We start from the raw sequence: 26,660 nt of genomic DNA, 5'->3' as shown, positions 1-26,660 counted from the left end.
GAAGGGGTTGGAATTTATAAGGGGAACCTATCGGTGAGGCCCGGTGGTGGGTCTTATCTTGCCCAAAAAAAAACAAAGAAAGGGTTGGTACTGGGTATCATTGCTTGCTTTATGGTTTCCACTGTAACCTTTGATAATTAGTTTCGTTTTTTACAAAATCAACTTTAAGGAAATTTCTTAGAATACCCAAAGAAGATTCCAAGTTGATTTGTGGTGACTGAAGGGTCTTGTTGAACATCAATGGGTAGTTGAATCTGAACAATTTCTCAATAATGGTGTTGGAAACTTACTTACCATTGATTTGGACAATAATGCATTTGTTTTCACATCTGAATCCTGATCATTATGGATTGTCTTTATCTGAAGGCCTTTAATCAGCATTTTTTTTTTTTTAAGTGTTAATAGGATAGAAAAAACTAATAGAGAGGAAGAAAGAGCATAGTGGCAATAACTGGAATGAGACCTATAGTGGTAGGGGTGTCATAAAAGCCCGGTCAACCCGAACCAACCTTAGCCCGCCCTGAGCCCAAATAGGGCTTAGGGTTGAGATTTTTAGGCCTGAGGTAGCGTTGGGTTGGGCCTGGGTTGAGTTCTCAACCCAAACCAACCCAACCCAACCCAACTATGTTTATTAAGTATATAATCATATAAATATGCTAATAATTATTAATAGGTACTTATAAAAAAAAATATTTCATTTTTCACAATCTACACATATACGAAAACTTTGGTCTTTGACCTTTGCAATGCAACAAGATCAAACAACCAAGTAATTGATAGTATTGGGTTGGACTGGATTGTTGGATTGGGTTGGGCTAAACCCAATAGGGTTGGGCCTGGACTGAGATATCCCAGCCCGACCTAGGGTTGGGCTGGACTTAGGTTGAATTAAGAGACCTTAGGGTTGGACTGGGATTTTTAAACCCAGCCCAACCCGGCCCACTGACACCCCTATATAGTGGTGTATAGCAGGGGTTGTTTCTTGTAGGGCGCCCTTGAAAGACATCGGCGTTTAGGGCCATAGCCTAGGGGAAGTATGTTTATTTGTCTTTGTTTTTTCCTCCCATTATACATGGTACTATATGGTTAGGGAATTGATGGATTGATTTGAAGCATGAATTTGAATTCGAATTCAAATTCAAATCCAAATTTAGATATAGTTTCAGACTGAATGCGCATCAGGGGATGCATAAGAGATACATTTTGGAAAGGTTCTAAAACCTTATAAGGGTTTGTGAACCTTAAAATATAGTAATGAACCTAACTGAAGGGTGAATAAATACTTCTCACTATAGTTTAATTAACAAAAGAAATTCAAACTGGATTTATGACCATTGACTTCCAAGATTGGCTGGCACAACTTGTACGTAACCTTGCTTCTTTCATTTAAGTCTTCATAAAATTAAAAAAAAAAAAACATAACAATAAAAAAAACCTTCCATTTAAGTGGTGCTTAATTACCCTTATAATTCAGAAAGGTAATTCTCTAATTTTATTTCAGGATTGAGTTTTCTATCTGATTGCATAATGTACAATAGCACCTCCTTGTACATGTTTATCTCTCAGTCTATCATTAGTGGTTAAATATGCCATTTAATAAAAAAAAAAAAGATAAGAAAGAGATAGAGATAAAGATTAGCATTATAACTTTGGTGAAGGGTTTTCAAAATATCTCCATCTTCTCTTCCAAATTAATAGCAAACAAACAGAAAGAAGAGTCTTCCTATAATTTCAAAAATTCTAAGGTCCTCCGTCTTTCTTCCTTCCCATTGCCTGACCTGCCCCCAACAACCTATCTCTTGACTTTTATATTTAGGTATTACGAGTTCCTAAGAATAATCGCTTCGAAGGAGCAGAGAAGGGTACACATCTTGACACCATTCAGAAAAAATTAAACAAAGACAAAGCATTCTGTCCTCTTCCTGGAAATTTAAAAGAAAATGACTTCACCCAGACTTTGGAAATTTGGACTACATGAAATGGATGCAAGATGTGGAATTATTTTTTTATGAAATAGGGAGAATTGGAATCCGCTGGACTACATGGAATTATATTTTTTATGGAAATTCTTTCACTCAATTTCGTCGAGTATTCCCATAATATTGAAAGGATTGAGTTTGTTTCCCAAAACCATAGGTGAAGAAAGAATTCCTTTTAGGCAACTTTTTCAAGATCAGTCTTGACAGACCCACCTTTTATCAGTATTACAGCCTACAGATCTAGTTGGTGCATCCCATGTTTTAAGCTTGGATTGTGGATACACCTTGCCCTAATGGTGTCAATTGACATGATTTACCAATAGGGTTGATAGCTTAGTAGTGAAAATGCCCTTAATTCATCACCGCTTGAGTCAGTTCATTGTAGGTTCAAGTCTTGGCATGTCCTGGGGGGTTATGATCACTATCATAGAGCACCATTTTTCATTACCCAAAAAAAAAAAAAATTTGTAGGATTTTGGTATTTCAATATGATATAAAAGACAGAGTGTTGATATCGAAATCGGATCATACCAAAAATATTTTAAAATTTTCAATATCAATTATTTCAATACATTTGTTGTTTTTGTCATTTGCAGGATATATCATATATGCGGTTGATAATTCAATATTCAGTTAAAAAATGTAAATTGGTACGGTTTAGTATACATTGAACAGTTTTATCTAAGAAATCGATACTATATGAACCGAGAAAGATACCCTTTTCATATTGAAATCATAATAAATTTCCTATAGGTGGTTTGGTAAGATTTTAAACGATCAATTTCGGTATCAATACTAATCATTGGTACCAAATTGAACTCTTACCTTATCAGCTCCTCACCTAAGCCTGCATCTTTTCCAACCCTTTTACATTAGTCCACATTTTGTCCCCCTTTACTTGATCCAACTCCTCTCCAATTAGTATGTCTCTCAATTAGTATTCAATTAGTCATCCAACAGACATCCCAACACATAGGTGCACATCCTTAGGTCTATCCAGCCGTCAAGCGACTAACTGAGTGACCCAGTAATTATCGAGAATCTTTTTTCCCTTTACCCCGACACTTGTTTTATCTCAATCAATTCTTGCCGCAGTTTCTTCCTTGATCGAACCCAATATATCCCCAAAAGCTTTCCTACCCAAATCCACCATTGCCTAACCCATCATCTATCCGAATCTACCTTTGTATCTAACCTTCCAATGCCTGAACATATGAACCATCTCCAAATTAAACCCACCCTTATTCAAGAATCAGTTCTGAAATTACTTTCTCTACTCATGAACCTCCCCCAAGTCAATCCCATTCTTTATCAATATCCATTTCAGAACTCTTAATCATACCCTATATCTTGGTGTTCCTTATTAATTATTAGGGACCACCAAAATGATAGAATCTGGTGCTTTAGGAACATTCATTCCATTGTCTCCTTCCTTATAAGCAATAATAATTTCTTTTTTCCCTTCCATCTATGCTTTAAATTCTTCCTCTGATAAGCTAAATCTTTGGTCTTCCCTCAATAATATCTCTATTACTATTGGGAGGGATTACTGGTTTGGTAAAGGTTTCTGCTCAAATATCTCCATCTTCTCTTCCAAATAACGAACTTACAAAAAGAAAGTCTTCCAGAAATTTGGAAATTTTCAAGGGGTCCTTCTTCCTTCCCTCTGCCTCCCAACAATCCATCTCATTTTCCTATGTTCTTAACAGCAATTTCTGCGAAGGTGGAGTGAAGGTTCCCTGTTGATTACAATGAGGATGAAAGACAAAGCAGTCTGTCCTCTTCCTGGAAATTTAAAAGAAATTGACTTCGCTTGGACTTTGGAAATTTGGACTACTTGAAGTGGAAGATGTGGAATCGATTGCTAGGGTCATACATTCAATTTGATTGTTGAGATTTTTTTTTTTTTCCCAAGAAAAAAAATTAGATTAAAGGAGAAATGGTAGTACATCAATATTTGGATTGGATAGGTTAATGTTAGAGAGACTGTTCATGAATCTATAAGCTAAATACCTCAAAAGGAGTACGACGTTTTTGATACGCCTGATCCAAAATGATGTTAGAGGTAATGTTTCCCTTCATCCATGGTATTCCTTTTAGCAACTTTTTAGGGTTCATCAGATTAGATCATTAGAACTATTAAATATATACTATCAAAATAAAGGTTACCTGTTTGAAGTACAATGTAAAATAAAATGGAAGGGAACGGAAGAAAAGGAAAATTTTTGAATTAAAAAAAGAAAAAGAAGTTTTGTAATCATTACTCCATTATGATTTCAAATCAATCCATATTTGGTTATTAAATTTTATTTTAATTTATATCCAAAATATATTGTTATAAAATGTAAAATAAAAATTAATTGTTAAAACTAAAAAGTATCAATTTTAAATATGATAAAAACATTTAAATAATTTATACAATCATAAGATATCAGAAGGTCAACAATTACAAAAAAGTTTCTTTTTTAAATTTAAGGATTTTATTTTTCTTTTCTTTAATTTTCCCTTGCAATCAAATATAGCCCTAAATATATCCTATAAACATAGTATTAGCAAAACATGTGCTAACACTTAAAACAAGGTAACATAACCTAACACATTTATGAATATAGTGAGGTTAGTGAGCCATGCAAATTTGATTTTTAAAATATTTTTTAAGTATTTTTTTAATTAAAATGACCAAATAACGAAAATGCCTCTAAAGGGTCAAAACCATTAAAATAATATGCATTCATTCATGAAAAGCAAGTTGAATGCGTTTCAAGTCATTAAAATACATGAAAATGCACTTCATAAAATTTTTCAAGAATTTTATTATATTTTTCTAAATAAAACCTAAATTACTCAAATACCCCTTTTGAGGGGCAAAATGGTAAAATCACAAACCAATATTTTGACCAAATCTGTTCAAAATACAAAGCCAGCAGAAATGGTAAAATCAAAGTGTGCTATTTCACCTCAGCAGAAAACCCGAACTTGGTCTTTAAACCCCTTTCTTTTGTGAAAAATTACATGATTATCCATTGTTAGATTTGCTTCAACATAAATACTCATGTTCTGTTTCACTCAACAGATTTACGCAAAACAAGTTTTCGTATTACAAATATATCCAAAACAGTGCTTCCATATACTTTGTCCTTTTTATGCCTACAAATTGGACACTTTTGCCCCTAACAAACTTCTTCTAAAATCAACCCCAATTCAAACCATCCCATTCCAACTTTAAAAGTCTTAGAGGGAAAGGAAGAGGAGGGGGAGGAAGGAGATCCAAAAAACTTCCGTTGTAACATCAATAGCTGAAGAAGAAAGAGTTGTAGAGAAGTTGATATATATATATATATATATATATAATTTTGGCATTTAAAGCCTTTTGGAATATATTCTCTTTTCCTTTTCTGCCATTTTTGGTAATCTCTCTGTACTGCATTTGTTCATCTAAGTATTGGGATTTTGATTGATTTTTCTCAAGAATTTTGGCGAGGATTCTATGCATCTGGAATATTTTTTTTTCTCCTTCTTCCGGGTTTCTTTGAATTCTTGTTTATCGTTTGTGCGGATTTGGGTAAAGAATCGTTAGTCAATCTTTTGATCACAGTTTCTGAAGCAAAAGGTATGGAAGGTTTTAGACGGATACAGAAGTCTTGGAGATTTGGCACTGCCTTTTTTTTCTTGCTTTCATGGGAGTTTTAGATTTGGATCACTTGATTAGAAGACTGCAAAGAAATTTAGCGAAGATGGCGTCACCTGCTCCAAGTACTCCAGTCGTGGCTATTAGTCCTCCACCACCAGCTTCGACTTCTAGTTCCCCACCAGTGGCTTCTTCGACTACAAGTCAACCACCAAAAGCTTCGGCTTCTAGCTCCCCACCAGCGCCCAATAAGCATCGACCAAATGCTGAGCACAATTTCAATGATCCGATGGAACCCCGATGCCATATGAGCTCCTCTGCTTGTCATGGGGCGAGATTACAGTGACGAGTGGGGTGGGGACTGTGGGGCATGAGGAAGAACATGGCGTTGGTGTGAAGATAGACATCGGACCTTTTAGGGCCGATTGGAGGAGAGAATTAAGACTTAAATCGAAAATATTATGACCGATTGTAGAAGAATACATGCCCAACAGGTAGGCATACAATGGAAGGAATACGAAAATGACTATTATGGGTATATTTGTAATAGCAGAACTTGTATTGGGTAAATCCGTTCAACAGAACATAACATGGTTATTTTTGTAATGACAAACTCAATAGTAGATAATCATGTAATTATCCCTTTATTTTTTGCAAAAATGACTGAACTTTGTTTAACACATGTTAAAAAAAAAAAAATACAAAATAAATATAAAGATAAAACAGGAAAATGGAAAACTTGCCCTTGATGAATGGGAGAGTCTCGGATCAGTAAATCCATGTTTGACTCACCAGAAACCTCCTTCGAGGCTGTCGAAACTTAACTTGAAAGATGGCACTTCAAATGGCAAAAGGTGTAAACCAGAGGTATTTGCAGAATTCTAGGAAATTATTCGAGGGGGGGTGGGGGTGTATGAGAGGTCTGAGACTGTCATTGGCTAAAGGGGATGAAGGGCTTCTACCCTTCTAGCAGCAATTTTTTTTTTTTTTTTTTTTTTAAATTCAAAATCTCCAACCCCATGGCCTCCAAATAGCCAGACTTTTATATTCAGAAAGAGGGTCAAATCCAGAATTCCAGATCCAAAACCCGGCTCAAGGCATGGGCTGCAAGTAGGGGTGTCAACTGGTCGGGCCGGTCTGGTTTTGGTCGGGCGTAATCGGGCTTGAAGACTTTCAAAGGCTACACCGTGTCCGCCCATTTAACTAATCGGGCTTAGTTATTAAGGGCATGGTACACTTTATATTCGGTCGGTCGGCCTCGGGCTATAATCGGGCTTTAGTCGGGCCTTAATCGGGCTACGGACATGTTTAATGTTAAACGGGTTTTAACCGGTTTTTAAACGGGCCCTCTTTAAAATATGCACTTATATTCCGGCCCACTCATGCAAGCCTAAAAAAATGAAAATAAATCAATAAATGATACCAAATATAACCATTATTTAAAATGTGAACATGTTTTTACTTTTTAGTTTTTATTCTTTAATTTGGGGGGGGGTAAAATAGGTATTCTACAATCATTAAAGGGTCGGGCCAAGTCGGTGCACAATAGGCAGATTTCGGTCAGGCGTTATTCGGTCGGTCTCGGTCCGGCACCGAACGGTCCAAGTAGCAAAACCGAGACCGACCAGTTATAAACGAGCCGGGCTCAAGCCCGACACATTTAATAAATGGTCCGGGCCGGGCCGGTCTATAAACGGTCAGTCCTGATCGATTTAGTCGGGTCGGGCCACGAATTGACACCCCTAGCTGCAAGGACCAAGGCAGGGGTGGACTGGATCGGCTGATGCGGGCTGGGGTTACGTGAGCTCAGGTTGGGACAGGTCCGGGAGCAGGCCAGGTTTTTCGCATGCAGGGCATGGCTGGCCTGTGCAGTATGGGGTACGGCCAGGCTGTGCATGAGGGTCTGGACTCTGGGCGCGTGCCTAACGCGCAGATGGCTGGCCATGCTGGTGCATGTGTAGCACCCCCCAGGCCGTCCAATCGGTTTCTATGTTTTATTTTATTTATTAATTTAAACTCTTTTTTAATGATCCAAAGTTAAAACGTTTATATCTTTTTAAGCACAAGATTGATTTTGACGTGCCACGTATTGTCGTGAAGCATTTGCAGAGTGTTTCCATCTGTACCGAAACTATGATTAAATTGTACGAACAATATTGCACAGAAACGATGTTTAACACCGATCTAGGGTCAAATAACTTTGAATTTGAACAAAATTTTACATTCAAGTTCACAATAGCCGAGTGAGACTTCCCTAAGAGTTTTGGCTCGAATAGCATAAGTTTGGATATCAAGAAAACATTAAGGATAAAATTAGGGGTGTCAAATCCTAGTCTGAACTGATAAAATCGATCTTTATTGGATTTATATTGGACTGATGAGGTATGTTGGAATCGATTGAAAATCGAATCAAAACGAACCAACTAATAACCAAATCGATTGAAATCGATAAAGAAAATAAGTGATTATGAGGTTATAAATAGGTGAATTGATTATCCAAATTTTACAATATTAATGAGGATATTTTTTATTGTAAGGGGAATTGTTACAAATCAATGAATATGTGGTCATGAATAAGGAAATAGATTTGTAAATTGTATGAGTGCTTCCATTGATTGTTCACTATACAAAATTAATTGGATAGTTAAACTAACTATTTGATACTAGGGTTCATTTTGTGATTTCGATATTAGTTATATATTGCTTTTAATATTTGTTATCTTTCCCTTACAATGACAAACCATTATTTCGTCACAAATTTAAAGTGTTTTCACCAAATCTTTATTACTACATGTTATGAACGTAAGATTTCATTATGGTTCAAGTCCGATAATAAACTGATCTAAACTGGTATTAATCCGATATTGAAAAACTAAAATAAATCGAAACCAAATCGGACCAAAATCGAAACTGACTGAAAATCAAAGTTCTTTAACCGATTGGTTTTGATCTTCCTTATTCCTAGACCAAAACCTATTCAGCCCGATAAAAATCGAGTCGAGCCAACCGTTTGACACCCCTAGATAAAATAGTAGTTTTCAAATGGCAACAGACTTGGGTCAAATTTTACGCCTACGATAAAAATGGTTAAATAAAGATATCATAGGAGTATTGTCTCTATCTGAGAAGGTTTGGGTGTAGAAAATATGTTAGTGGTGAAATGGTCATTTTCGCCACTCCCTGATTACCATTGCGAGAGGTTTTCCCCAAGGTGTCAAAATGCAGCATCTACAAACTTTGAAATTGAGACGAGATATCTTTTACAAATAATCAAAAGAAGATGCGACCTTTTCTTCTAGGAAAAACCCAAACAAAATATACAATATTCTTCTTTTGATCGAATCGATTATAACCATTACCTACATTCGACAAAATTATACACCACAAATAGGAGCTAATTAACAAACCTTTGATTTCATAGAAAGACATCGCAATCTCTTTTGGAAGAAAAAATAATTTGTTGAGATAAGAAATAAGGATATGAGATTCCTACCAAAATAAATGGAAGTTTCAACCAATAAAAATTCTAAGGAACCTGAAAAATGGATACATGATGATTAGAATTTGCCCCTCCAATAAAAAAAAAACGAGTGTATACCTAATGCATGAGACTCTCACCACTAAGGGGGATTGGGGAAGGTCATAATTGTTGAGGATAAGTGTTTACACCCAAGCCTCTGTTAGTGTATTTCGTTGTAACCAATTGTAGCCAACCATGTGAATTGAAGTAAGTTAGGTTGTTAGGTTTATTCCTCCACAGTTACAACAGTGTAATGTCATTGACTAATATAATGTAAGAAACCTTTTACCCTTACAATAATTTACCTAGTTTTACCCTACTTGGCGGAGAGCTTGTTTCCTTGATTTACCCCTTAAATAATTATATCAAATAAAAGGAAAATGAGGTTTTCTTAGAATTCATTCTCTCTCCTATGGTTCTAATTATTGGCATTGTATCATCCGTATCGAGCTATCTATATCGGTTTGACAAGTGTCCGATCTCAATAGCTGGTTGATATTGTATTGGTTGAACAATACGAATCAGGGTTAAAAAGATACAGAAAAAAAAAATCATTTTTTTAAAGTAAAGCAGGATATTTTTATTCGATGCAAACGATCCAATACGAATCCATTCCGATACCATAATGGCTTTGAGGATGACCGATACCCATTCCAATATCGTACTCTAAAACCATGCTCTCCTCAAAATTGGCTCAATCTTCTTTGTTGAGCAACTCTCGGAAGTAGGTACTGTCAATATTTACTTTCCAAAAGAATAGGAAAACAGTGATAACTAGATCTCCCTCCAGAACAGGAAAACAGTAAAAGAAAAAATCAGTTGGGGAAGGGAGGCTTCCTTGGCAACAATGTTGGGGTTTTAAAAGGTGGAGTCAGACTTCACTAGGCATGAGAAACGAGGTGGCTCTATTGGACTGTGGATGGAGAAAAGCTTATCTGCAAGAGAAAGAACAACCCACGTTTGATATTTCTTTCTACCTTTTATAAGCTCAATACAATATTTGTTCTTCATCTTCACATAAAAATGTGGCTTCCTCGATCATTAGTCTTTGTAATTTTTATGGTTTCAAGTTTCAGTATTTGGGAATTAAGCAATGCAGGTTCTCCAATATCCAAGAAAATCACTGTTTCTCCCAGAGGTGATGGAGATTTCAAGACAATTACTGAAGCCATTGAGAAGGCCGTTCCTCAATACAATGAGAACTGGATTAAGATCTTAGTGATGCCGGGAATTTATATGTAATATCTCACTTACCATAATCTTTACTAAATTAATGAAATTGTTCTAACTAGTATTGGGTCTTTTTGATCTTTCAATATTAATTTATCCAACGCAGTGAGAGAGTTAAAGTCCCTAAAGAAAAACCATTCATTATCATGGAAGGCACCAACAAAGATACAACAACAGTTAAATGGAATGGCAACTCAGATTTTGAAAATCCTTCTTTGCTACTAAGGGCATCAAGTTTTGTGGCAAGACGAATAACATTCGAGGTTACTTTACAACATCTTCCATTTTCTTGACTCCTATTCAATTTGAACTTTTATAACAAAGGTTTTGCTCCGGCCATATAAGGGTATAGGGTATAGGGTTCGGAGAGGTTGTTTCTTGACTTAAACCTGACTTAAACCTGCAACCACTAGGTCACAATGAAGAAACATTTTCTATGTTTTTTCTGTATAATAATTGAATATTTATGATTTTCATCTAAGAATACATACAATCATGCAAAAGTAGCAAATGGTATCGAGAGAAAACCAGCATTGGCAGCGGCGGTTGAAGGAGACAAAATTTTTTTCTATGATTGTGGTTTCATTGGTGTGCAAGATACCTTGTTTGATGGTCCTGGTCGACATTACTACAAGGATTGCTACATTGAAGGCGCTGTTGACTTCATTTTTGGCCAGGGGCAATCAATTTACGAGGTGAAGATCAAAATATTAATTCAAATTTTTGTACTATGTGTTATTAATGTTCTTGTTTCTAATGTAGGGCTGCAATATAAATGTAACTGCCGGGCTTACAAAGGCGATTCCAGGATATATTACAGCACAAAGGAGATTGAGTTCATATGAATCAACCGGTTTTGTGTTTAAATCCTGTAATATATTCGGCAGTGGTCCAGTGTATCTTGGAAGAGCATATGGTCCTTATTCAAGAGTCGTATATTATAAATGCCATCTATCAAGTATGGTGGCTCCAGAGGGATGGGATGCTTGGCATTACAAAGACAAAGAGTAAGATTCTAAACCAACATCACCATATTACTTTATTTAATAGATTAATAGATTCTATGGTCAAATTTGGATTTGAAAGTTGATGCTATAGGCCGACTTAGGTATAATCCAAGGGGGTAGAACAGTTGGTGAGCAATGAATTTGATACGAGCCGTAAATTTGGACATCCTAAATTCAACTCCCACTAGTCACACCTTGGGCTACTCCCACAGGGTGTTTAGTGTTCTTCGCTGCTTTTAGTAAAAGTTGAATGGTTCTCATTCAACCCTAGTCCATGCAGTTGTGGGGTCAATATGAACCTACGAGACTAGTTAGGCCAAAGGCCTGGCGACCCGACGTTAGCCAAAAGAAAAAAAAAAGTAGGCCTTAGCCCAAAAAAAAAAAGTAGGCCGACTTAGTTATCGATTTACCTAGTTTTATTTTTATGATTTTTCTCTTTTGGGATGAGAATTAGTTTGATGTCCTAATCTGCTGATGGCAATGCCGAAGGTGGATCAGTGATATCTCTTTTCTCGTCTTTTCATTGATTGGATTGTATTTTGACCTGTTTTGTATTTGGTAATTTTCTATTTTTTGTTCATGTTTTAATACAAAAGACATCTTAGCGAAAAAATTACTATCTTTTTGGTTTCTACCGTAACATTATGTATAGAGATAAATCTTGTTATGTTGATGATCTTTCTCTTTTTTTCAATGAACTACAGAGGAGGTTTAAGTTATGTGGAATCGGGTAACACTGGTCTTGGTTCAAATATTTCGAAGCGTGTTCGGTGGATAAACAAGCTCAATGCTAATCAGGTGGAGAAGCTTGTATCCATGTCTTTCATTGATGCGGATTTTTGGCTGGAAAGGATATCAAGATAGAAAACTGCTGGTTCTCTATTAGAAGGCTCAGGGGTGATAAACCCATAATACTTTCAAGAGGGACTATTGGTTCTATTACCATGTTTCCTTAATAATATAAGAAAATGAATTATGGGTTTATCCATTCTTATCAATAAGTAATCATTTTCCATTTTAATTATAACAACAATTATGTGTATATGTAAACCCCAGAACAGAATGTTACACAGCTATCTTATATATATATTATATATTAATAGTGTGCTTTAATTTTTATTGAATTCAATAGTAATATATTATATTGAATATAAACTAAAAATTTTGAAATAGCACCATCTGTGTTGTTCTAAGTAGAATTACGATAAAGGAGGAAATATGCAGGAAGCTATTGATGCTATGGTTTCGCACATTTAGAAGGAGAGAGATTTCTATCACAGCAAAATGAAAGATTTTCCTTGTATCCTTAGTGATATCAAAGCGATGTGGAGGATCGATGTAGAGCCGATATTTCTAAGGGGATTATATCCAGCAGGAACCTCTACCTAGTTCAAAAATGGAGGGTGCATCTTATCTAGGTCTAGAAGCGAGTGGTTGTAATGAGCTGATCATAATTGATGTTCTTTCTTCTAAGATTGGATTATTTGTGTAGTGCCCCCTCGGCCTTGTATATCTTGTGGTGCCTTTTGATTGTAGGGGTTACTATTCTGAAGCTTAAGGCTGTTTCTGTGTTGTATTTGTTTTCTTCTCTTTGCAATAAATTGATTCTATCTGTTGAAAACAAATTGTTGAAATTTGATTGTAAGTTTATTCTATTCCTATGACGCTTCTATAGATATATTTAGAATTTGACACATTTTAATTTCTCTTTATTTTATAATTTTATTCTCAAAAATCTTTCAAGATGGATATATAAAAGAGTTTTTCAAAAATAAGTTGAAAGTAAAATTTAATTGTGTCATTGTCATACACATTTTTTATTGCACATGTGAAATGACACTAATTTCCTGATTAAAAAGATATTGTGATAATTTGTGTCTTTCTTCAGCTAATGCGGCTCTATGCTGCGATTAATAATGTTTAGATAGGCATTCATGAAATAAAAAGGATACGTCATCATGAATACTATACATGATGAGCCACTATACATTTCACATATGGGGACCATATCCAGACTCAGCTAAAGTGACCTACGGTTTCCTAATTTTTATCTTGGAATGACAATGACAGATTTGATTTCTAGCTACTTGAACCTTAATCCGACTATGCAACCAATCAATCCTCTCTCTCTCTCTCTCTCTCTCTCTCTCTCTCTCTCTCTCTCTCTCTCTCAGGTAAAATGCATACAATTCAACTCAACTCAATTCAATCTTATTGCAGTTCAATTCAAAATCATACAAGATTCCATCCTAAGTAACGATGGACCTAGATCCTCTTCAGTGTTCCAGTGCTCCAATGTCTCCAGTTGACATAGGGCGGCTGAAAAACCCAGACCACTCACCCCTGGCTGTCAGTTGTGCACTAGACGCACTTGAGAGGATTTATATCGGTGTCAATTCCAATATTTTAAACCGTAAACCGGATTTTTTTTTTTTAGTTAATAATAATAATAATAAAGGAAACTAGAGATTTCATAGTATCCCATGATGGTCAAATATGTAAGGCCCTATCTTTAACCATTATTTAGAGAAACAACAATTCACGTTTGCCATTACTTCTTTTTATAAGCTGAAGACAGGATATGAATCAATATATAAATATGTATTTCAACGTGTATGTATTCTCTTAATAGAGGGGTACATGCAAAGAGAATACAAGAAACTCTGAGATCGCAAGAAGGCAGCGCAACAGGTCGCGACTGAGAAAGCAAAGGGAACCAAAGCTTGAAACTAGACAGTGATACGTTCGAGAGGCAATAGTGGTGCGATGGGCTGCAACTAACAGCAGCCAATGGATCTTACGTGATATGTGATGGGCTGGGGTTGAGATCCAGGGGGGAAGGCAGTTAGGGTTGTAGTGTTGAGACCACACAGAGCAGTGGTGATGCATTGGAATGACCTAGAGTTCAGATACAACATAACAAATCCAATTGGGAAAAAGCAATGGACTGTTCTATAGCAGAAGCAGATGCGACAATGTTCTTTGATGGTGTCAGAGCAGAGAAGGCTCTGATACCTTCTCTGCTCTGACACCACGATAGACGTGGTCTAAATCTTAATTTCAGTTTGCATGTACTGTTAAAGTCAAAGATTAATCCAAGTGCACGAGACTCTCGCTATTGCAGGGTCTAGGAGAGACAAATGTACCACATGCATGGCCTTAGAGTAATTACACTTTATAAATAGGGTTCATGCTGACTAGACAAGATAATAATGTCTATACAAGGAAAGTTGACTCATACAAGATAATGGTTATTGCTAGGCTGATTCAATTCAGTACTAAATTTAATATTCATTCATCCGTTATTGTAGGGTCTAGGAGGGGCAAATGTATACAACTTTACTTTCAGCTACACAGGGGAGGTTGTTTCCAAGTTTCTAATTTATGATGAGCATGTTGCAATAGTGCGACTTAACTATAGAATGCCATAAAAATTGAAGTGTTCAAGTTGAAACATGTTGGTTCTTTCTACTCTTACTTTGAACATTTTCACTTCACTCTCATGTTATGCATCTTTCCAGTCCCTCTCCAACCAACCCCCAACTAGAGTATGAATTTAGTTATCGATATTGGTATTAGCATTGGTAATCTTCAATACCGATCTAGATCAGTCTAGATCACCCTTACTTTTCACAAAATGGTACACGTTTTTTACTATTTCACCCCTAAATCGATACTAATAATTGATCTGGTTCAGTCAATTCTGATACGATACGGCCGATCAGATACCAATACTTAGAGCCACGAGTTGGAGAGGATTAAATCCCAAGATAATGCTTGACAAGGGTAAACTGGTCACTTTACACTTCTCATTGGATTTAGGGTTTCACAACAATTATCCTATAAATAGGATAGAAGATCTATAGTCATAGGCCTGTGTCTCTCTCTTCCTCTTATGCCAACTTTTCTTTCAATTCTCAACAACCATACATTATTAATGTTGCCCGGAATACTGACTTAGGCATCAGAGAATCCTCCCAAGGGTCCATCTTCAGCCTCTATATCTTCCTCCTTTTGGTGTGCAAATCTCTCTAGTTGACAGGGTAGATTTTCGACTGCAACATACGCAAAAATGTGGTTTCTTCGATCATTAGCCTTTGTTATATTCATGGTTTCATGCTTCATGATTGGGGAACTAAGCAATGCAGGTCCTTCTCCAATTTCCAAAAAAATCACAGTGTCTCCCTCTGGTGATGGAGATTTTAGGACAATTACTGAAGCCATCGAGCAAGGGGTTCCTCAGAACAATAATAACTGGATTCAGATCTTAGTTATGCCAGGCATTTATAAGTGATGTCTCACTTACCATAGTCTTTTACTAGTATTGGGTCTTTTGAAGGTCTAATATTCTAACCTGTTTATGATGCTTAATGTATATTTGCAGTGAGGAAGTTAAAGTTCCTCGAGATAAGCCATTCATTATCATTGAAGGCACCGGGAAAGATAAAACATTTGTTAATTGGAACGGCAACATAGTTTTCTCCGATGCTTCTATTCAAGTATTGGCATCAAATTTTGCGGCAAAGCAGATAACTTTCAAGGTTAAGTAATGATCAAGTCAATGAATCACACTCTCTAGGCCTTTTGATCTGTTACTTTAGTAAATCTTCCTCTTTTTTTTTTTTTTTTTTTGTGAAATTTTTGTTTTGATAGTTAAGCTCTAAAGAGAGTGGAATGCATGTTGTTGCCAACTGAACTACCCCTTGGGGTGATAGAGCTCCATATTTGACTCCAATTTCTTCCACTCCCTTGTTCTTTTCCCTCCAAGGTTCACATGGGAACCGTCAAGGTCAAAACCATTCCTATATCATCTTGGAATGGACACCGTTGCTTTAAAAAAAAAAAAAAAAGGTTTTATTATAATTTTACCCTCAGACCATACATGTGGAAAGGGATTGAAAAGATCATGGTGAATACCGTTCCAATCCGACCCATATTGACTGCTCAATTCTGTTTTTTTTTTTCTAGAGTCGTGTTTCCCATCAAGATGATAGATGATAGTATAAAAAACCAACTTAACTAGGATCTCTTCATCTTCTTTTTTTGGCTAACAATAGGTATCTAGGCCTTTGGCCTTACTAGTCCTATGGGTCCATATTGACCCTACAACCGCATAAACTGGGTCATACTGGGGTTGAATGAGAACCATTCAACTTTCACAGAAAGCAATGAAGAAAACTATACACCCCGTGTGAATGGCCCAAAAAAAATAAGAGGAGTTAACCTCTCAGAACCACATGCTTCTTGAGGCAAAGGTCCCTTGCCAACTATACCGATTGGAGTTGGCTAAGATCTATTAATTCCATCTTCTAAACTCCTATCAATAAAAATTTTACCCCAATGATTCTTCTAGATATGTAGTGCTATCTGAATTGGAGTAGTGATTATGTAGGATTTGTTCCAGTGTTTAGCTCAAACAGCTGCCATTGTTTGGCTGTATAGTGATTCAATATTTATGATTTTCATCACAGAATACATACAATCATGCGATAGAAAAAAATGATTTTGAGCGAAAACCGGCAGTTGCAGCTTCAATTGAAGGAGACAAAATTTTTTTCTCTGACTGTGGTTTCATTGGTGTACAAGATACCATATTCGATTATTCAGGTCGACATTATTTCCAGAATTGCTATATCGAAGGTGCTGTTGATTTCATTTTCGGCAATGGGCAGTCAATTTACGAGGTAGAGATTAAAAAGAGATATTTGAATTATATTCTCTTTTTTTTTTTTTTTTTACTATTGGTTATTAATGTTCTTATTTCTTGTATAGGGTTGCAATATAAATGTAACTGCTGGGCTTACAGGGGCGACTCCAGGATATCTTACAGCACAAAGGAGAGATAAACCAGATGAATCGACTGGTTTTGTGTTTAAATCCTGTAATATATTGGGGACTGGTCCAACGTATCTTGGAAGAGCATATGGTACTTATTCAAGGGTTATATATTATAAATGCGATATATCGGTTAGTGTTGTTCCAGAGGGATGGGATGCTTGGGAGAGCAAAGGCAAAGAGTAAGATTCTAAACTTCCATCACTATAGTGTGTATATATATATATATATATATATATAGAGAGAGAGAGAGAGAGAGAGAGAGAGAGAGAGAGAGATATGAAGATGAAGATGATTGGAGGGCAATGATCAGTGTAGCTGACCTCATTTAGTTAGGATAAAGCTTAGTAGTAGTTGTTGGTTTTTACCATATCTTTTTTGTGTAAACCCAGATCTTCTTATATTGATATTGATGAATGTTTCTCATTTCTGCAATGAACTTCAGGAACACCATAACTTATGTGGAGTCAGGTAATACTGGTCCTGGATCAGACACTTCAAAGCGTGTTCCATGGATAAACAAACTCAGTGATGATGAGGTGCAGAAGCTTGTATCCATGTCTTTCATTGATGCCGACGGTTGGCTGGAAGGGACACCAAAGTAGAAAACTGTTTGGAATTTTATGCCATTCGAACCCATGAGTATCTCAACGTAAACTTGGCATTTTTCAATTGTTCCTTATCTTATTCTCTTATAAAGTGTTTAAGACATGAGTACAAAAGGGTTATAAAAAATAAATTGAAAGTGACATCTCATTATCAAAATGCGTCATTATCATGCACATTTTTCAAGTAAAAATGGAAAATAACATTTCTATATTCATTGGAACAATATTGCGTGCTATACTAAAAGGCCAACAAATTAAGGTCACAAAATTTTGATACCTTGAGCGGTGTCAATTTGTATCCTAGAGTAAAATCATCAAGTATAGTAAAGATAGAGGCATCAATTTCAGGACTGACAAAGCCCGCCGCACAAAGTCAGATCTATGTTGCTATTAAGAGTGTTTAAAGGGGCATTTATGAAGGAAAAGGATATGCTTTGTCACCATGAACCATACATTGGAGGGGCTATTAATGAGTCGAAGAGGGAGGGCTCGTACGATCTGGTCCACAGAGATGAAATCCACATCAAAATTTGTCTTTGGATGGATTTTAATTGTGTCAATCATATCCATACAAGAATGATTCTCGTACGAGGACCTGATCCACTCTCAAGTGAAAACCCTTTTCCCTAATCATGAATGCTACATGGGTCATCATCTCATATGCGTTAACAGAGGATTGGTAGTCATATTAGGCTGCAGACCTCGAACTTCTTTGTATCTTATTTGCATCGAATAGATCTGCACTACATGTTTCAAATTCAAATGGTTGGCCAAAGCATGACCCCTGAGCTTGGAATGTACTTAGTTGATTAGACCTGCCTTACATAGACTACTGTAAATGATCCCCAAAGACTACCCGAAGTTTGTACTTTCTCTCACTGTTCATTCCTATCCATCAAAACACAAAATTGTTGGCCATTATAGTCTCCATAGATGGAGGCTTCTTGGCCCAAAGAACATTCCATAGGTAAACCAAATAAATAGGGAAGGAGCTTCCCTTAGACTTCAGTTATTCCATGCATCTAAAATCATCCAACACACACTCTCAGACTCTCTCACCTCAAAATCCTCTGAAGGTAGGTGTCGCCTCCGTGTGTCAGAATTCTCTACCCATGTGGGGTGCCTCCCCACATGAGGAATCACTAATGAAATGGAATCGCCACCCTTACTGCCACGGTTATAATTAAGGGAGATTCCATGAAAAAAAAAAAAAAATGCAGGGAGGATGTGTGCTTTGCTAATTGTGACCAATGGTTTCTTCCAACTTGGGTGAACTTGGCTACAAAAGTCAGCTTCCTTAGAAAAAGGAGTATATCTCCTCCTTAAAGAACTGATAATCTCCAAAATCAGGGTGTCAATATTTACTTTCCAAGAGAATAGGAAGTAGTGATAACAAGATTTCCCTCAAGGATAATAGTGACCTCCAAAATAACAGCAATGGGTCAGGGATGGGGCCTTTAAAAGGAGTCAACGAGACTCAGCCTTCATTAAGTGAGGAATGGAAGGTTGGCTGTGTTAGACTGTGCATGAGAGATGCTGTGTACACTTGTCCCTCCCAGACCGTGAAGGTAGGAGTTTCGTGTATTGGGTTGCACTTTTTTTTTTTTTTTTTCATGCTTGAGTCTTTGGGGAGCAATGCAGGTCCTACTTCAATTTCCTTGTGAGTCACAAGAGTTTTCATCTCGGACTGGCCCGATCCTATGTAAGCCGTATCACAGTGACCCTAGGGACTAGTTGGGTCAAAGATCCAGACACCTTGGGTAAAAAAAAGAAAAAAAAAAAAACAAGAGTGTTCCTCGTAACAATAACATTGGATTCAGATCTTTGTTATGCCGGGAATTTATAAATCTCTAGTAGTATTGGGTATCTTGAACTTCCAATATTAATCTCAACCTGTTTATATGTTAATTTATCCATGCATGAAGTGAAAAAAAAAATAATTAATCCCTCGAACCAAGCCATCCATTATCAGGGAAGACAGGAGCAAAGATGATACAATGGCTAATTTTCCTGCTGCCTCAACTGCCTTCAATGCTTCTTTGCGAGTAATGGCTTCAAATTTTGTGGAAGACATAAAACATTCAAGGTTACTTTACATGCAACATCTTCCATCTTCTTAATTACTAATCAATAAAATTTGGCAAATTTTTTTTTGTGGGGGAATGTGGGGGCTGTGTTCGGATACATGGGGTGAAATGACTGTCCTACCCCCTACAAAAGGCACACTCTTGGACGGAAAACTCTCCCCCATAAAGTTTTTATCCCGAAGTTTCTTCTAGATCTCTAGGGCTATCTGAATTGAAATCATTTTGTTTTACTAACCACTAGGTCAAAGTGGAGCAACATCTTCCATGTTTTGCTATATAATGATTGAATATTTATGATTTTCCTCACAGAATTCACACAATCATGCGTATTCACCTATTGGTATTGCACAACCGGAACTGTTTGCTGATGGTACCCACGAATGCCGGCACTGGCAACGCCAATTGAAGGAGACAATGTTTCTCTATGTTGTGGTTTCATTGGTGTGCAAGATACCTTGTTCGATATCTTTGGTAGACATTACTTCAAGGATTGCTACATTGAAGGCTCTGTTGCTTCCATTTTCGGCAATAGGCAATCAATTTATGAGGTGGGGAGATCGATAGAAAGAAAGAGAGATCGATAACCAAGTATTTTTTGTTAAAAAAGAAAAAGAAGTTTGAATTATGGTAAATATTTTAGTGAGGGTGTAGGGCTGCCCCAGACAAGAGGGGGGAGGGGGGAGACTGCCCCACCCCATATGAAAGGCAATAATGATTGTGTTGTGATTTCAATATTAGTTATTCATTGGTTTCAATATTAGTTATCTTTCCTTTACAATGATGAACCAAGATTACATTACAAATTTAAAGTATTTCGCCAAATCTTTCATCACTACTAAGATTTCATTATGATTTAAGCCCGATAATAAACCGATTTAAATCGGTATTAATCCGATATTGAAAAACCAAAATAGATAGATTGTATTAAATCGAAACTAATTGAAAGCCAAAGTTCTTTAATGGATTGGTTTTGATCTCACTCATTCCTAGACCGAAACTGATTCAACCTGACCAAAATCTAGCCGAACTAACCGCTTGACACTTCTAGTGGGATGTGCTAGCTCGAACCCACCACCAACCGACTCGAGTGATGTAATCCTTTCCAGATTTGAGTTCTTAAAATTTCATACAAAAAGTCATGGTTTGAGAGATCGGATCGGTCAGAATTGATTAGATCGATATCCTTGACAATCCCGATATTGGCAGATACCGTATCGATGATCGGTACGGACTAGGGGGTAAAAATGTTTAAAAAGAGGTTTTAAAAGTAAAAGTATGGCTAATTCTGTTCGATCCAAGGTGATCCGGATTGGTATCAGTCCTGACCGATCCCATTCCCAATACCAAGTTCTCAAACCTTGATTGGAGTACTCAAACTAAGGGTGAAACAGGGCTGGGTTGGGTTGGGTCTCCAAAACTTAACCTAGGCTGAACCCAACCTTGTCGGGTTCACAATCAGGCCCAACCTTTCCAGGCTTCCAGTTGGGTCGGGTTGGACTAGGTTAACCTAGCTGGTCCTTTTTTTTTTTTTTTTTCCTTTTGTTATTTTTTTTCCCACAAAACAATGTTAAGCCTATACTTACCAAAGGGGAGGTGGGGAGATGTTAAGACCATGGCTTGTGCACCCCTAATCCATAAATTTGTAGTAAGGAAGGTTGTCAATTTGGTTATAAAATAGACCTTTTAATCGTCTGCTATCGCCACATCCCAAAAAAGGGTCACAATGTTAAGCCTATACTTACCAAATGTAGTTTGATCATTTGATCATCTTAGCTCACTAGGTAAGGGTATATGGCTTGTGTAACAAATGATGTGGATTAAAGTCATCCAGTCACATGATGTGGGTTGAAGTCATACAGATAGTTTGTGTAACGCTTGTGTAACACATAATGTGGGCATAGGGGAAGGGGAACACTATTACTAAACACAATAATAGATCAAGGTTAAAATCGGGCCGGGTTGGGCCAAGGTGGGTTGGGTCAGGTTAATCCTTACAATGTTAAGCCTATACTTACCAAATGTAGTTTGGTCATTTGATCATCTTAGCTCATTAGGTAAGAGTATATGGCTTGTGTAACACATGATGTGGATTAAAGTCATCCAGTCACATGATGTGGGTTGAGGTCATACAGACAGCTTGTGTAACGCTTGTGTAACACATAATGTGGGCATAGGGGAAGGGGAACACTATTACTAAACACAATAATAGATCAGGGTTAAAATCGGGCTAGGTTGGGCCAAGGTGGTTGGGTCAGGTTAATCCTCACAACCGGGTTAGACAGGATTCCCTCTCCGGTTAGGCCAGGCCGAGTTCAGGCCGTCAAGACCAAACTTACACCCCTAGTCTCAAACCCAAGATTCAGAATAATGTGGTAATATAACTGTCACACCCTAAGTCATGAACATTGTTAGTTTGCCTCTGAAGACTAACCATTCATTTAAATTTCTCTTGCAACCAATATAGCTTTAGTCTCCAATTCCGTAACAATTAGATTGAATTTTTTTTGGTATGATAGCAATTAGATTGAATAGATTCCTTATAAAAGGCAGGGAGAGAGGAAAAAACAGCATGGAAAAGGTAGGAAATATAGGAAACCATACGTGATGGGTCATTACATTACACAAACCTAGAGTTGATACGAGTCGACCTCCAGCACCCTGAAATCTGGATCCCCTCAAGTCCACCAGCCTTTTAATGTACATTGGACAGCTGATAGCATTGGTACTCACCTTAAGTGTCTCCCAGCTGTCCAATGTGCGTTGGAGTGAGTTGGCACACTAAGAACATCTCGCTCTAGATCCTCCCAGCCATCCATTGGATGAGCATTGACATCTCAACAGCTGGAGAGAATCTGAATCCGTGAAACGTATATGCAATGAAAACCCTGAAACAAATGAGCTTTTACATTTTATTCATGGCTTGCCGTTTCTTATTTTGAACTTGGAATGACTTAAAAATTTGGAAGTATACGCATTCCTACCAAAAAAAAACCACAACACAGTGCAGGTTTAGTTTCTCCTGTAACCTTAATCCAACTATGCAACAAACCAATCCAGAACCTCTCTCTCTCTCTCTCTCTCTCTCTCTCTGTCTCTCTCTCTCTCTCATATATGATAGGTAACATACATACAAACTCAACTCGGCTCTGTGGGTCTTATTTCCCCAAATAGCTCTATTCAAAGTCATACAAGATTTTAGTTCTACATATCAATATCGGAGAAGACTGATAACATAACTGATATCCATATTTTAAACCATGAGAGAAAGTACCTTGGAGAAATATTGGGTTAACCCGACTTAACCAGTTTGTACCATGCGGTTATGCACCCACTACATACATGTTCAATTATTTATGTTCTCTTTCTACATTGAATATATACGAAATATTTACAAGGAAACTAGAGATTTTCTTTTGGTAAAGGATACTACAGATTTCACAGTATCCCACTATCCCATAATGGTTGCATTTGTAAGACTTATCGGTTCAATTTTGATTTCACCTAATAAATCTTACATCGAATTGAATCGAACCAAATTGTTCGATACCACTAGTGGAAGGACATCTAACCCCTCACATTTATACAAATAAAAGATTCTCTAAGAGTCTCTCTCCACTTGAGTGGCACAACTTGAGTAACAAACACTGTACAATCTGAAAGAAGAAAAAAAATCAGATCCAACTCATCAAAAAGATGTTTTTCTTAAAATCTCTCCCCTCATGAGTGGCAAGTACCAACTCATCATTCTTGTGAAACCAAAGATTTCATAGCTGGTCACATATCTAAGACTAATCTCAATTAGTGGAAAACATAACCAACTTTTGATATTTCTTTCTTTAATAAGCTGAATTCAATAACCATTTTATAAAAAAATACAATTCCAAATAAAACCCATATTTTTTTCCAAAGAAAGACTTTTGAAAGCTTGAAATGTTGAACATTCTGAAACTTTGAAGAAGCAATAGGTTCTTTTGGCTCTTAGAACTTCTAGCATTTCTTACCCCCTCCCCCCCCCCCCCCCCCCCCTTTTTCCTTCCTTCCTTCCTTCCTTTTCATTTCATTTTATTACATAAAATGTGGTTTCTTCGATCATTAGTCTTTATTATATTTATGGTTTCAAGCTTCAGTATTTGGGACTTAAGCAATGCAGGTCGTTCTCCAATATCCAAGAAAATCACTGTTAATCCCTCTGGTAGTGGAGATTTCAAGACAATTTCTGAAGCCATTGCACGAGGCGTTCCTCGCAACAATGAAAATTGGATTCGGATCTCAGTTGCGCCGGGCATTTATTCGTAATATCTCTCACTTAATTACTATATTATTTACTAAATTGATGAGATTGTTCTAACTAGTATGGCATTAATATTAATTCCAACCTGTTTATGATGTTTAATGTATCCTATGCAGTGAGAAAGTTAAAGTCCCTCGAGACAAGCCATTCATTATCATTGAAGGTAGGAGCAAAGATTCAACATTTGTTAACTGGGACAGCAACACAGATTTCTTCAAAGCTTCTTTGCAAGTATTGGCATCAAATTTTGTGGCGAGAAGAATAACTTTCAAGGTTAATTAATCATTTCAATGTATCATCACTTTCTAGTTTTTTTCCATTTGTTACTTTACAATATATATAAATATATATATATATATATATCAATTTTTTTTTGGAATAAAAATGCATTAAACACTTAAACAAGGTTTAAAAACTTGGGATCAGTCTCAATTGATATCGATATGGATTGGATAGGACAAATTTACCTCTATAAAAAAAAAAGTGTTTTAATTTGAACTATTTTATCCTTATTACTTACCAGTGGATTGATACTGATGAGATTAACATACCAATCCGTTCCAGGTGACCCTGACAGATCCAATTCAAATTTTAAAACCAAGCAAGTGAAGAGTGAAGAAAATAGAGAAAACAAACCCTAAAGGAGTGGGACAAAAGCTACTTACAGAAGAGTCCCAATCCCCCTCCATGCAACGAAATGATCTCACCCCACTCCACCTAACACTGTCTATGGCGTGTGATCCATGGATGGTGTGAAATGGAGTGAGGTGTTTGCTGGGCAATGGAGTGGTACCTGATTCACTTAAAAAACCCCAATCTGAAGACCCCATTTAGAGAAATTTTTTTTTATTTCTTATTTTTCCCTTAGAAGACCCCAGTTAGAGACAATATGTCAATTCATAGCACAATAAGCATTGAACGACTGAAAGTGATTATATTTAGCTTGGGAAAGGGAACTCTGGTTGCCCATGCCCTCGACGCCAAGACACCGTTATGCATGAAAATACCCATTGTGCGGGACAGTTGAATCTTTTTCACAACCAGCTGTGTCCAGGCATAAGAAACACTAAATGGATAGAAAAATGTATAGAGCTTCCTTATTTGACTTCAAGTATGCAAAGAAGCAGTCCACTATGCTTTTTTTTTCTTTCCCATCAAAGATGATAGACAGTAGCACAAAAATCCAATTTGACTGGAAGTTCTCTTCCATCTTCTCAACTCCTATTGAATAAAAAATTTCAACCTAAAGGTTCTTCTAGATCTGTAGGGTTAAATAAATTGGAATTGTGATTATGTATGATTTGTTCCATGTTTAGCTAAAATAACTGGCATTGTTTGGCTGTATAGTGATTCAATATTTATGATTTTCATCGACAGAATACATACAATCTTGCGAATAGAAATGATAAAAAGGCCGCAGTTGCAGCTTCAGTCGAAGGAGACAAAATTCTTTTCCATGACTGTGCTTTCATTAGTGTACAAGATACCTTATTCGATTATAAAGGTCGACATTATTTCAAGAATTGCTATATCGAAGGTGTTGTTGATTTCATTTTCGGTAATGGGCAGTCAATTTACGAGGTAGAGCAATAATCAAATATTTTTTGTTAAAAAAGATGTCTAAATTATGGGATAAAGTTATCTGTCTGAGAGCTCACCTGCGCCATAGGCACAAGGTGCATGAAATGACCACCTTGCCTCTTTTAAGGGTTCACACCTGTGTCTGGGTGGAGGGCTTGAATTATATTTATTTTTTGTACTATGGATTATTAATTTTCTTTTTTCTTGTATAGGGTTGCAATATAAAAGCAACTGCTCCAGGATATATTACAGCACAATCTAGATCAGCGCCAAGGGAAACTACTGGATTTGTGATTAAATCTAGTAATATATATGGGACAGGTCCAGTGTATCTTGGAAGAGCATATCGTCCTTATTCGAGGGTTATATATTATCAGTGCAATTTAACAAATATTGTGGCACCAGCGGGATGGGATGCTTGGAATAACAAAGGCAAAGAGTAAGATTCTAAACCTTCATCACTAATACTATATTTAATTATTTATAGAGTTGATTGGAGGACAATGATCCATGCATGTAGCCGATCCCATTTAACTGGGACAAGGCTGAATGGATCTTATTGTTGTTATAGAGTAATTGATTGGATCAAATTAATTACAATCTTTTTGTTACTTCTTATATTGATGAATCTTTCTCATTTTACCAATGAACTTCAGAAACACCATAACTTATGTGGAGTTGGATAACACTGGTCCTGGTTCAGACACTTCAAAGCGTGTTCCGTGGATAAACAAACTCAGTGTGAATGAAGTGAAGCATTTTGTATCTATGTCTTACATTGATGCCGACCGATGGCTAGAAAGGATACCAATTTAGAAAACTATTTGTAAGTTTATTCCATTCATACAGAGAGTGTCTCAGGGACACCTCTATATAAGTTCTTGGAACTTGAAA

At 36.7% G+C, this 26,660-nt stretch overlaps 2 protein-coding genes and 1 long non-coding RNA gene across 3 annotated transcripts; all 3 read left to right on the top strand.

Moving 5' to 3' along the window:
- Positions 1-10,710: 10,710 nt before the first annotated feature.
- On the top strand, positions 10,711-12,427 carry LOC122070980. Its single transcript, XR_006138026.1, has 3 exons — positions 10,711-11,052; positions 11,120-11,364; positions 12,069-12,427. It is a non-coding gene; the product is annotated as an uncharacterized LOC122070980 (long non-coding RNA).
- A 2,804-nt stretch (positions 12,428-15,231) lies between these two features.
- LOC122071010 (probable pectinesterase 29) lies at positions 15,232-17,964 on the top strand. The gene is made up of 5 exons (XM_042635280.1): positions 15,232-15,654; positions 15,749-15,905; positions 16,836-17,048; positions 17,137-17,381; positions 17,645-17,964. Exons 1-5 carry the CDS (start codon positions 15,437-15,439, stop codon positions 17,802-17,804), a joined length of 993 nt encoding a protein of 330 aa, XP_042491214.1. The 5' UTR covers positions 15,232-15,436; the 3' UTR covers positions 17,805-17,964.
- A 5,981-nt stretch (positions 17,965-23,945) lies between these two features.
- On the top strand, positions 23,946-26,660 carry LOC122070989 (probable pectinesterase 55). The gene is made up of 5 exons (XM_042635253.1): positions 23,946-24,186; positions 24,302-24,458; positions 25,563-25,766; positions 25,979-26,205; positions 26,423-26,660. Exons 1-5 carry the CDS (start codon positions 23,969-23,971, stop codon positions 26,580-26,582), a joined length of 966 nt encoding a protein of 321 aa, XP_042491187.1. The 5' UTR covers positions 23,946-23,968; the 3' UTR covers positions 26,583-26,660.

Source organism: Macadamia integrifolia, unplaced genomic scaffold, assembly GCF_013358625.1.
Source record: "Macadamia integrifolia cultivar HAES 741 unplaced genomic scaffold, SCU_Mint_v3 scaffold_170A, whole genome shotgun sequence".
NCBI lineage: Eukaryota > Viridiplantae > Streptophyta > Magnoliopsida > Proteales > Proteaceae > Macadamia > Macadamia integrifolia.
This window is presented reverse-complemented; position numbering and strand designations above follow the sequence as displayed.